Below are 13763 nucleotides of genomic sequence, written 5' to 3'. Positions count from 1 at the left end.
CCCAATCTGGTCACCAGTGTTCTCTAACACATTATTTTCATTTACAGTCTGAGCCAATTATTTTAAAATGCTACAACGCCTGTATTTCTTTTGATCAAAAACACACTTGACAAATATATCGTACAATAAAGTTTATTAGCTGTTCTCCTCTTTCTAACAAATGGAATAGGTAGTGTTGGTAATTCTTTACAAACCAAAGCTAATTTGGTTGTGTGTCGGCCCCACGACCGCTGTAAGTACATCCCTCTTATAAACAATCACTTTCAAATAAGCAATGGCAGGTACCAAATAACACAGGAATTAGAGAATTTCATTACTGAAGGTAGTTCCATATTTTGGTACAACAGATTTATAACATTCAGCACAGAAGTTTGTGCATCACAAATGGAAGATCTTGTGCCTATGCAATCCAAGATGAACATGTACCGAAAAATAAAATGTGGTGTTGACTGAATTCTCCCTTTGGTTAAGACATGAATATTACAAGGAGGGGGCATGGAGAAAAAGGGAAAAAAATAAACAGAAACACCTGAAATTCCATAGAAAAGAGGAGAACTTGCACGTATTTTTTCCTTGTAACTAATATTCCCTGGACTTCAGGCCCAGCCACCATAGCCCATTTGATTTCTCATGATTAAGGAAGGTAAATTCTAATTTGTATTTTAATTCAAAACAAAAAGCTAGGAGTAGGTGGTAAAAGAAAAATATATATTTATATATATATATATATTTATACGTGTGCGCAACTATGTAAAGAAAATAATTCCCATAGTTACAGAGTTCAGTTAAAGAAAGTTTAATATATATATATATTTATTATAACAAAATAGGCAGTTATTGTGGGTAAAATATTCATTAAAATCTGACCCTTAAGAACACACACATTTTTAGGCTACGAATCACTCTCTCATTGCCCTAAAGACCATCTCTGCAGCTGTTTTCGGAATTACTGCCAATGGAAATTTGGCATTCCTCTGAAAAATACAAGGTTTCCTAGCACCTAAACATATTTTAGGCTCAAAAAGTGTGATGACCATTATCTATAAACGATTTCTGTAAGACACTATAAATAGTGTTTCACGAGGAAGATTAAAAACATTACACATCTTTGTCCCTAGCAATTTTATTGGCAAAAAAATGAAAAAATAGATTATAAGAATATCCATATGAAATTATGAAAATTAATATCCCTTGAGGAGTAGTAATGGGAGTTGATGCAAATGTTAACTCAAAATTTGAAAAGTTTCTCTCTAACTGCCTGGAAAGAAAAACTAAATCCAAAATAAAACAAACCCCTGTGAGAACAGAATTTAACTCAGAAAATATAACCTGAAATCAATTGCCCTGACCAAACCATGCTATTAAAGTTAAGCGTGCAAAGTTACTCATGATTTACAACTTGCTTGAATATACTTTTCTTTCAATTGTTATGAAATTTTAAAATAATGTCTATAAAGCTTTTTTGAAAAATCTTTGAAAGTTACTTTCCCTTAAACATTAAGGAATTTTACCAAGCAATTCCCTCCCACCCCCACCCCAAACTAATAGCTGGTCAGGCCATTCCAATGTCATGTTTGAAAAATGGCAAACCAACAACACACAATAATACAAATTATTTAAACTAAGAGAGACACCAAATGTAAAGCATTGTGGGAACTGCAGAACGTGATGGTTGGGTATGAACCACGCTGGAAAGAACTAGAGGCAGGCTCCGCTGGAAGGGCTTAAGAGTCGTCCGATGTAGTAGATGATGTCAGAAAATGAAAACCAAAAATCTGTTTTCAAAATTTTTCCTTTGCTGGAACCCAGATGTAAGGCCCAGACTGTTCTTCTATGATCTGTTTCACTTGGTTGTAGATTTCTTCCAGTGTGTCTCCTTGGACAATAGCTGCAAAACATAACGTGGCAATCAGCAACCATCCTTTTGGCTGCGTACAGAAACCAAGATGCTCCCAGCACAGCTGTTCTTGTCTCTCAGAGTGGGAAGAGGATTTCAGAGCGCTGAAGGAACAGACACCCGCTGACATCTCTGGTTTCTGTGCTGGAGTGCAGCTCGGTTTTGATGGTACTGCAGGATACACAGAGCACCACCTCTCCCACTCAGAGGCTCAGGGTTAGGAAGTGGTTTTCGCTTTCCTACAAGCCAAGGAGGTTTTTTTGCTTTTCCTAACCATGTTAGAGTTTGCCCAAGTCAACTCGCATCCTCATTCCTTTTGGTCCAACCTGCATGTGTGTTTCCTGCACAACAAGGCAAGACAGGGCATGGGGCTGTGTCCTCACGGTTGCTTGAGTCCGGCTGGGTGTACAGCAGACCGGGTACTGCCCAGCTGGATCTGAACCCTCACAGCACAGCCGCCTCACCTGGGGGTTCCTACCTGCCAGCACTGCCTTTGTTTTTAGCCAAAAAGAGGAAGAACTCATCGAGTTTGTTGCCCAGCCAACAGATTTGAGTTTTATAGACAACAGGCTTCCTCATACAGTTATAAGTCTAATTTTAATTCAGATTATGTGAGTTAGATATATTTTCTCCAAGGCTAGAATACAATTAGAAATGAACCAATATGGATGTGTTCTGACATATCAAAGTATGGCCTGCTAAAAAAGAAGATGAAGCTGTTCTTACCACAGCTCAGTCTGAAAAAGCAATCACCATGAGATAGCAACTTCTTTTTAATTAGGATCACCACCTCAGTGCTGATAATCCAAGAAACGAAGTTCAGCATGAAAGAATTTTGGAGGCAGGCCAGACTCACTCTTTCATGCATTTATATATTACTGCTGCTTCCAAGCTTTGCTTTCATGCAGATTACTTCCTTTTTAATCCTACTCATAATTCCCATCTCGTAAAAACTTTCTCCTCATCTGCAGCCATTGTCATAGTGCCTGTGGGAGGAGGCTGTTCAATTATATTATAGGTCAAGTATCACATTCACAGCACAACAGCACATTAAAACGATTGAGAAATGTCTTTGCAATGCAAATAGCCATAAGCTTCAGCATCTTTCTTCTCTCCAGCTATATTTAACCATGCCTCTTCCAAAGCTCAATGCCCTCAAAACAGAAGATGGACATGCTTTTCATGTGCTTCAGTGCAAAATTTAAGTCTGTTTAAATTTAACCTGCTGATGAAGTTGATTTCAGTTACCCCACATGATGTGGTACTTTTTAACAGATTAGGGAATGCTCACACATAATTTTACCACCTGACTCATAAAGGTGGCAGCCTCCAAATTCTAAGTAGACTTCTCATGTCTTCAAGTATCTCAAACAGATTCCAAAAAGAATTTCTGGCCTCAGCCAGGCTATCAAGGACAGAAGTCTGACAATTGCTACCCTTCTTTGTCAACAACCCTTATACTTCCAAGAAAAAATACGGCCCTGAGCAGTAGAGCTCTTAAAAAGGCCCATAGGTTTTTGAAACATCTTGAATTATGTCCCTTACTTTCCTGAAAAAGTGTCCAATATAATGCCCTGAGACAGCCTGGGAGAATACCAGCTACCAACTAAATATTTCATTCGCAACTATTAACATAAACTCATTCATTTCCTCAACAACAAACCTTAAACATTTGCAAGTAATTTTGTAAGAGACTCTATAATAGGAAGAATTTGCAGTATATGTTTGCAGGTCCCATAACTTTCCGGTGCAGACAGAGAGCTATAGGAAGAGTGGGTGAGCTAGATGCAGGACTGGGACAAACCGAGAGCTGTGAGGCAGCAGAGAGGGATGCAGAGAGACCAAAAGGGTTGGACTCAAGTTGTTCACTGTGTGGGTAGCACACGATGTGGAGAACAAGGCAGGAGGCAGACTGGGGCAGGCAGTCTGCTGGTTCCTGTCTTCCTCCCTTGTGAAGCCACCAGCCCTTCCTGTGTCTCTGCCCAGGGGAGCAGCGTGTTGCACTCTCAGCTCTGCCCACATAAGGTGTGGAAGGAGTAACTGGCCAAAGGAGTCATGTCACAGAAAGGAGGGGAATGGGGCAGCAAACACTGAATCACTGCAGAAAATAACATAACAGGAAGGAAAGTAGCGAGTGTTTACCCAGGACAGTAACAGGGAAGGCTCATTTCTGTCCCCCTCAACATCCTGACTTGACCAATCTCCTCCTACTGCAGGCCACAAGGCAAACAACTAACACAGTTTGAGCACTTGCAGCCCATGCTTTGCTGTTACAGCTAGGTCTATGGCATACATAAATTTGATTTGCTAACTAGCATAATGCTGTACCACCCAATTTTCAGAGGCTTAATTAATTACCATCATTTTTTACTTCCTGATTTTAAAAACACAAATGTTAATAATTTTCTACAAGGAGCTTTGCTGGGCAATCTCAGCTCTGCAAATAAAAAGCTTTAAGCACACAAATTATCAACAAAGCAAATATCTGCATTACCATATCTAAGAAAATGGTAGAAAGTCTCAAGAGTTTCCAAAACCTAAACTAAGCTCCCAGTAATTTAATATATTCAGTTAACTGATAGAACTGAAATCAGCACATAGGTACTAAGATGGCTCTATGCCTCAAAACAATCACAGATCAGCCAGAAAACAAAGTTCAGCCTTATCTCAGCAGCGAGGCAATTACTAGTTTACAGCAAGCAATAAAATTTCAACTCTGGCAAGGGAACAATCCTAAGCAAAATGCACCTGTGAAGTGTTCAGTAAATTCTTGCTCCAGTTTCATGGCTCTCTCGAACGTCTTCCTGGCTTGCTCTTCCGTCAAGCGTTTATTCATTTCCCTGAAATTGAAACCAGTGTACATTTAAAAACTACTACCAAATATTTATTTTGAAACAAGGTTTTAAACTGTTGTCTGAGTATTAACCCCAGTAAGAGGCAGTCTCCTAAACGACACACCTAAGCAAAAGCTGTAGTGGGAATGAGCTGTTCCCACTATGGCACTATGTTGCATGGAATTTAGCACAATGACATTCATTCTCAAGCACTTTAATTTGGATTAGAAACCTCATCTCAAAGTCCCTAGAAAATAGACTCAGGAAACTAAATACTGTTTAAAATGCAAATATTACAACTGACTTGACATAACTTGCATTTGGCTTTTCCAATACAACAGTCTCAAACAATTTAGCCTGAGGTACTTTACTCACATGATGTTTTCCACTGTTTTGGGTTTAATAAAAATGGAGATTGGGTAGAGCTGGGCAATCTGCAACCTTTTGATCGCATTACCAGAAACATCAAGAATGCAATGTTTACCCTAAAAAGTGAGAGAGAATGGAAAATGGCACTAAGCAAAGTTTCAGTCACAAGTATACACAATGTTATAATTTAGAAGAGAAAACACGGCTCTACTGAAGCCAACAAAACCAGCATTTGCATCGACGATATTATGATTTCACCGCTTTGGCACAAGGTCTCCAGTGCTCCTCTGTTGGGATCACACTTAATTTGAGACGTTTCTGACTCTTCTTCCTTCCTTTCTCCACCAGAGGCTGCAGCCCAATCGAAAACGCAGAAGCCCCAGTGGAACAGTTGCACTTCAACCACACCACCAACAGGATTTTTTAAAATTATTATTTTTTATTTTTTTTTTAATAATTTGAGAATCCTTCGGGGAAGTGAATATCACCAATGCAGTTCAGAGAGGAGCCAGATGACTTCCCTGGCATACCTGAGGGAGTAACCACCCCGGTGACAGAGAAACATGCCACCATCAGAATCATTACATGAACCGAATACAACGACTCTCCTCCCCCCAGGTACTGCTCAGTAGGATACCGAGTCTGACATGATAAATGCAACTTATTTGGGCTGATTATATTTTCATCGCTTGAGAAACAAATATAATTTAACTGTTCCCTGGGCAGTTGGAAGCCAATGTGTTAGGGCTGCTTTTCTATCGCTATAAGCAATTTTCCAACTCTTTGGGATATCACATCTTCAGGGCTCTTCCCTGCTCCTCAACCCCTCTCATCTCCGATGAGCTCACTTCTACCTCACATATTTTTATTTCTTTCCTTTCTGAGTAGCATAGGAGTAACTTGACATACCACCACTTTCGAAAGGGATGAGGGCAGAGCAACAGAAAACAACTGTCAGGTGACTAAAATAAGCTTTTACTTTAGCAGGAGAGCAGTGCGAATGGCAGAACTCTGTGTGAGCCCGGGTACAAACCCACAAGCACCATAAAACCAAAGGTTACTCATATCACACAATGCACTTCCTGAACTCCTGCACATTAAAGAGCAATGAAGCAACTGCAGTCTGAACTGACTGACACGGTTCTGCTCCCTGGCAGATCAAGAGATCACCACGATCATTTACATTTGATCTTTTGCACAACAAAACTGCAGAATTTTATTTAAGGAATACGTAAAGAAGGTAGAAGTGTTCTTCCCACACAAACAATATATACCAACTTGCTTTCAACTGACGACAGCTGTTTCCCAGATCCAGTCCATCGATCTGGACACTGACTGGTGTCATTTAAGAAAGGTGTTCGCATGTTCTAGCAGAGTATTTTACTACATATGCCAACTTGTCCACATCTTTCAAATGGTTTCTCTTAAAATGTAACATATGCTCTGGGAACTGACAACTAAGAGCATTACCTGGTCCAGCTTCCCTTTTGGGATGAGACATACACTATTCGCTGTGTTGGACCCAACAACTTATGGCAGGTGCCAAAGGATTTTGGGCAAAGGGTGAAGGACTAGATTGCCAGCACAAGAACTGTGTCGGACCTTATGGAATGTAACTGTGATAGTTTATTCCAAATCAATAATGAATGTGCATTAACAGTGGCCTCAAATGCAGAGATTTGCAAGCTGCTAGTGATTCCAGAGAGGATATGGAAATTCCTTTCAAGTGAAGATTTAGAAGACAAGGAAAATAAATGCAAGTACCTAATGACAGAATTATGATGTTTTTATACAGGAAAGCTATTTTGCTCTTTGCACTGTGCATCTGAACAATATTTTACATTTTTTTTTAGCTCCTTACTTGCACTGCATCTGATTGAGAAACACAGCACAGCACTCAGTGCCTTTTACAATAACTGAACAAGGACACAAAAAAGCATCTTCAGCTGTGTCCATTATAGGTAAGGAAATGAAAGACATGGGGATCAGTTGGAAGCACAAGCAAATAAACACCATTTAATGCTACTGCAAGAATACTGTTTCTGGTTGTTTTGGGGTAGCAGCAGTCATTTCTGTTGTGTCTGCCCCAAAATTCATAATGGAAAACTTGGAAATTGTCTTTTGTATCCCAGTAATAATACCCACTTACACTGAAAAGACTCATCTCTTAAGTGAGACAGAGAGGATGACACCCAGGGAGCAGCCTCAGACTGACCAGGTGGCAGCCCTGTCACAATCTGGAAGTCAAGCTCTGAAGAACAGAGCATTGTTTCCAAGAAAAATCATGTTGGTTGGAACTGGAAATTGCTGCATCTACCCAAAGTCTCACAGTGCCTGTGCAAGAGATTTAACAGCACAGAGACATCTGGCAGTACTTTGTTCTTCATGTCACTTTATAAAAGATTCACAATTGTTTTGTACCTTACTAATCCCACTACATGGGCAAAAGAACACAGCCAATTTCAGGTCTAGGATGGAACTGAAGGATGGTATCTGTGCTACCAGGTGAAGCAACTACCAACAGGTTTCTAATGTTTAAGCTGTTCAATAAATAGTTTCATCATCTAACCACATATGATAGTTTCACAACTTTGTTCAGCCTCCCATACAAAGTACTGTTCATTTACTTCAACAACTTTGTAAGTAATCTTGTTTTCTTCTCTCAGTGTATACCATGGGGCCGGGTTCTATTCCACAGGGTGAGAAAGACAGCAGAAGAAAACTTCATCACATGAATCTCACCATGTTCTCCTTGTTTTTGATGCCAGTAAATTAAATTACCAGAAATAACAATACTAAGCCACTTGGCCAGAATGGTCTCCACTGTTTTCCAGAGGATTAACTACACTCCTGTGTCACCTGGGTCAACCACACTTACCCTCTGCATGTCCAGCCTGAAAGTGCTCACACTTGTGAGTTGCGACCTAGAAAACAGCTGTTTCTTTTCTCATACAGATTAGATAACATTGCCTACTGGAAATGCACCATATTTGTAAGCAGTAGAACAAAACTCAACCAACTAATGTGGAACATTTGCAATAAATTTTAACAGAAAACTTTTCTTTAAAACAAGCATCTTACTCTAAGAAATATGCTTCCTTCTTCCCACTCTTCTTCAGACAGCTCAAATAAACTTCAGTTTGAATTTAGAAATATTTAGATTTAGCAAGAAATAGATAATTAAAATCTGTTCAGGATAAAAATAGTGAGGTCAGTCTTCAAAGTGTAGTGGTAGCTACGTAAGAAAGTCTTTCTGAAATTCAATTTATTACATGCATTTCCCTTTGACAGATAATCCATGAAGGGCACAAAGAACAACAATTCAACAGGTTTTCTTCTACACAGGTCTATATCAAATGGATTATCATATTAATTGACTCCAACACCACTATTCTTAATTAGTTGATGATGTCTGCATGTGAGCTAGGCTAATTAGCCCGTAATTCCAATTATTTCTCCACTATTTTCTTTTTATATGAGGGAACAAACTACAATTGCACCTTTTCCCATAACTGAATCATGATGCTTTCATTATTCCAAAGATTCACTATTTCCCTCAATGCACTGTGACAATGTGCTTTGTTTCTAGTTTGTACAAATTCCTTCTAAAGTCAGAGGGTTCTGAACGGCTCTCTGCCATTCTTCTCTTCTCCCCTGTCAGAGTCAGATAATCACCTCAGTAAATGAAAGTAACTGGCACTGATTTACCTTTTCTGCTACTTCTCGCACTGACTGGACACTTGTTCCATAAAGATGATTATTGTACTGGCCAGCTTCAATGAATTTGTGATCCTGAATATCCTTCTCCATTTGCTCTCGAGAAGTGACAAAATGGTAATCACGTCCATCCACCTCATAATCTCGTTTTGGTCTAGTAGTATCTTTAAATATAAACCAGTATTTTTTAAAGCAAAAACAAAATACAGTAACTTTTTTCCCTACAATATAAAAAAATATTCTCCCATTTACACTACAAAATTGTCAGAAGCAAAGAGATGACTGACAATCACAATAGCTCTATAAACCTTAGACAATATATTAACTTTTAAAACTCAACATACAGAGGATAAGTCTATTAAGAAAATTAACAGAAATAAATAACTTAGAATTGCTATAGGATTTGCTGACACTTACGTGGAACACATGAGCCAAATTTGTCTGGAAATTCTGAGATCAGATCATCATTTATCCTGTCTTTCATGGGTCCCAAAACAATCACAGGTCGAGTGTAACTGACTATTAAACATAAAGGAATAACATCAGTTATGTTTCAACATCATTGGTAACTTTTACAGTTCTGCAAAATATCCCTTATCACACGGTTGATGGTTTTAATACCTAAAAGAATACGTACTCCTACAGAGAATAAAAACCTGTTGAAGAATGTTTAGCAATTACTACCATAGTCACAGCAAGCTGTTGGATCTCCACTCTCAAATCACTATCCTGAGTGACTGAAGGTAAGTCTGAAATTATTAAGTCTTCGGAAAAATCCACAAAGTAACCTCCTTAATTCTGATGAAACAGCAAAAGGGGGGGATTTGAAAATCTTTTCGCTCTCAAGAGGTACTTCAGCAGCAGTTTGTGAAATTCTAGTCTTGTGTTCGGAGAAGTTTTTTCTTTTCCTCTAAGACCACAACTTAAAAACTCATCTATGAAGAGACTCAACTATGTACAGATTCTCTAACTATTAATACCCCTACAAAATGAAGTATAGCATCTTTTAATAGCAGCTTCATTTTGTATAATGTTATAAAGGACTTTTGGTTGGAAATTAAGATCAAGCAGAAAATATCTGATGATACTGCAAGAAACATGAAGACAATAATGTCCAACTATCTCAGCATTAGCATATAATTTGAGCGGCATTTTAGTTTTAGGTTCAAACTATCTTTGCTGCACAAATAAGTCCGAATTAAATAAAGAAAAATATTTTAATTTGACTCTTGGAACTCTTTCCTTTCATAGCTATTAATGTATTCATAAAAGGAACATCTGGGATCCAGTAGCTGCCAACTTATTAATTAAACAAAAAATATCTTTGCTTGAAGACTAAGGGTGACCCAGTAGTGTCTCAAGCCCAAGCACCTTTAAATCTATTTTGGTCATTACAGTTCTTTATTCCTCTGAGTTTCTTAAAAAAAGTTACCATGGAAGTGAATGAGTAGGCAAATGCAGACAATGTATTCAGGGAACGTATTACTGCACCTAAGCCAAGGAATGAGGTGTTGGTTCTTTTAAGGCCTTTCCCATATACTGTGTTAGACTCATAAAGGGAATTACAGTCACGTATTTAAATGACAAAGCACTTGGCCCTCTAAAATTTTTAGTTTTACAATATGGCAATTACTAAGCCACCGGTTTCTGCAAAGTCTCATTGACATCTTTTCTCTTCAACCCTGACATTAATTCACTTGCCATTACTATCGTTCTCACTCAACGATTAAGCTATCGGAATCTGGGAAGCTAATGGCAGCTAAAAAGATGTTTCTCATTTTGTGAGATGCTGCGTGTGGATACACACACCAACCCAGCAGCTGCTCACTGGAGGGTAACAAACCTCCCAGCTCCCCAGTTTAGGCTCCGCTTAACTTAGCACATGGAAAAGGGACTACATCATTTCCATGCTCTCAACTCACGCACTTCTCATCCCACATTTTATTTGGAGCCTACCCAAATTACAAATTATATGAGATAAATAATATAGTTTCTGTTAGTCTTGTACAACAATTTTTACTACTTTTGGAAGCTTACTGATGAAATGGAGCCCATATGCAATGACTAACAAGTCAGAGTGGAAGGTTATACAGGCACATGTGTTCCAGTATACAATGCTATTAAAAGCAACTGGGCTGTGCCACTCACTGGTACTTTAATTCAAAAATGAAATCTTGACACTCAAAAGTCATGTAAATATATGATGCATATTTACTTTGACTGCCACGTTATCTGATAGGTAACAGGTATCAAGTAATCCCAAAGGATCTCTCTTTTACAGATTAATTTACAAATATATGAGGTATGTACTAGATAATGTAAACCAACTGCCAGCACCTGCAGTGGTGAATGGGAACACTAAAAATTCTGTATATGCAGTGAAACAAAACCAGGACCAAGGTGAAAGGGAAATTATAGGATTCCACTGGAAATCAGTGAAAAGCATTTTAGTTTAAATGCAAGTGAGAGAAATTATTTTATCCTATCAATTTGCATTTCCTTCAAAATTATTTTTTTCTGGAAAAATAAAAAAATCACTTGGCAACTGCTAACCCAATTGGCCATATAAGCAGAAATGGGAGACTCACGTTTTAGAGGCATTTCAGTTAAACCTTACTAAAATAGACAAATGATCTACTGACGCACTTTTTGTTGGGACAGAAGAAAGGAACTGGAACAGTGAGAATGCCAAAGCAATATGAAACAGAAGAAAACTATGACTTCTGAGGTTCACACTGATGAAACTGCTAAACATGCAATATTTTCCTTAAGCAATGTAAACCACACATAAGTTATTTTAAGTAGCACACTTTTGGATTGTGCACTAAATAATTTAGCAATTGCTAAATTATATTTTTTTATATTTTAATAATTTATGCCTTTATGTTTTATTCATTTGAATAATGGTAACAGGTTCAGAACAGTGAAGAGGTTAATCATGGTGCTCAGTACGTAAGGTGACAGGAGGAAGTATTGCAATAATTCAGATTATATTTATTTTATACTGAGATCTACAAACCTTCTTGTTGATTGACTGGTTCATATGATAAGACATATTCCTCTTGGCCACCTAAAAATGTAAATACAAAGACATATCTATGTATTTTTTTCTCAACCAACACATTTAAATTGAGTCATTCAATGAACTCTAATGATACTGACATTCTGCAGTAATATGCATTACAATGATACCGATGAAGGACATGTCTCAAGAATGATGAATTATAAAAATCACAAAGATAAGCCAAGCACAAAATTTTGAAGCATAAGACACTTAGAGTATAAATAATTTCCTGGTTCATGTTAGCATGTCAAACCAACATCAAGCAGCAGCAGAATTTCAAAGCATTGCTGAGATGCTCTTGGACACGTTTCCCTGGATGCGATGCATGCATGCTGTCATTCACTGCTAGAGGCAACGCCACCTTCAGCATGAACACCCTCCAGATTTGATGCCAGCATTTATAATAACATTTCTCTATATTTATACAGGGCTGACAATCCTTTATGTTAAGGTGTAAGGATCTTCCATTAACTTTATCATGAAGTGGCATTTACTTCAACACCTCCAACCACTCTAATTTAAAAAAAAAAGTATATACTAAATAACTGTTATTTTGCTAATGATTTCTTAATGATGAACTTGAAAACAAAGACTCAGCTCCAGAAAGCACATCAGCAGTGAATGAAACTAAAATAATTGAGTTTTGGCCTTTGACAGCTGCAGGCTTTTTAAATGTTAGTGAAAGCATCTGAAATATACCTCAGTTGCCATCTCTCTAAAAGATTCTCTCTAGTCTAACAAGATACCTCCAAGAAAGATTTCTTGCAATGGAATCACTAAAAATTATCTCCATTACAGCAAATTTTATGATGTTACTATGAACTTGGAATAAAATACAATCCTGTAATTTTGGAACACTCTTTGGAGTTTCTAAGCCATACTTATAACAGGCAAAGGAACAGACCAATGCTATACCATAGTTGCATACAAATAGATGGCACATAAAGGCTTTTATAAATTCATCTACTGCTTACATATATATATATCTGTTCTTTGTTACATAGCAAATACATTGATCTTTTAAGTCTAAAATCTATAATTTCATTAAGAGAAATATTTCTCTTATTTGGAGTGAATTTGCATTCAAACTGTACTATAGCAACACAGGAATGAACATGTTAATTTAAGTTATTGCAAGTGAGGAATATGTTGAGACGGATACGAAAACATGCAACCTGTATATTTTAACAGCTCAAATAGTTACACATGCAAATGGACTTTAGAAGGACAGTATATACTTTCAGAACCCCTCTTAGGCCAGGAAGAAGAAAAGGGTATCACCAGCTATTGACTCATCTATGAAGGATCCAGCTCACATATTTGATACTTGTGACATTGCTATAAGGTAATAATAACAAGTAAAAAGCATCTTGTGGTTGAGGGCAAAAAGTATATATTGTCACTGCTTTTCAAGAATTTGGAAAATGAATATTAATAGAATGAACCTTTTGAACAACCGTACTCATCTGTAATCAAGATAACTTTCATATTAGACAGCAGTAAGAAGAAATTAAAACAATTTTAATAAAAAGTGCTTGGAATTACATACTCAAGTAAGTAAAACCATGACATTCATCATAATACCAGGGCTTCTCAAGTAATAACAGAGCAAAAAACTAACCAGCAGCACCATAATGAGCTTTAAACGTACATAAAGGAGGCTCTGAGAAAAACCTTGGTGGGGGGAAGAGAGGGAAGCAGCAAATTTATGGAGAAACAGTCATGGTTAGATAGCTTGGGTGGTGTGCCATTAAACATGATAAAAATTTGTAAGTTTGTCACACAGGCAAAGGCAACTTCCATCCACGCTCCATTTTGTGTCATTCTTGGGAAACATAAATCCCTTCCCCAACCAGTTTCTCTCAATTACAGTCTATGACAA

General features: G+C 37.7%; 1 protein-coding gene across 25 annotated transcripts in view; it reads right to left on the bottom strand.

Moving 5' to 3' along the window:
* Positions 1 to 116: 116 nt before the first annotated feature.
* The window catches only part of DLG1 (discs large MAGUK scaffold protein 1), a 150835-nt gene continuing 137188 nt past the window's right edge, over positions 117 to 13763 (bottom strand). For 13 of the 25 annotated variants that reach the window (XM_065073900.1, XM_065073899.1, XM_065073903.1 and 10 more), the window contains 7 exons: positions 13327 to 13362; positions 11837 to 11887; positions 9235 to 9336; positions 8809 to 8981; positions 5107 to 5216; positions 4646 to 4737; positions 117 to 1888 (listed from right to left, as the gene is read on the bottom strand). In XM_065073900.1, the coding sequence (XP_064929972.1) occupies positions 1782 to 1888; positions 4646 to 4737; positions 5107 to 5216; positions 8809 to 8981; positions 9235 to 9336; positions 11837 to 11887; positions 13327 to 13362 (671 nt within the window). In that variant the 3' untranslated portion in view covers positions 117 to 1781. Of the gene's footprint in view, positions 1889 to 4645; positions 4738 to 5106; positions 5217 to 8808; positions 8982 to 9234; positions 9337 to 11836; positions 11888 to 13326; positions 13363 to 13763 lie in introns of those variants that run through there. The other 12 variants (XM_065073901.1, XM_065073902.1, XM_065073910.1 and 9 more) reach the window with 3 other exon arrangements.

This window comes from Columba livia, chromosome 9 (genome assembly GCF_036013475.1).
Source record: "Columba livia isolate bColLiv1 breed racing homer chromosome 9, bColLiv1.pat.W.v2, whole genome shotgun sequence".
Lineage (NCBI taxonomy): Eukaryota > Metazoa > Chordata > Aves > Columbiformes > Columbidae > Columba > Columba livia.
The sequence above is the reverse complement of the archived record's forward strand: the minus strand, read 5'-3'. Positions and strand labels throughout refer to the sequence as shown.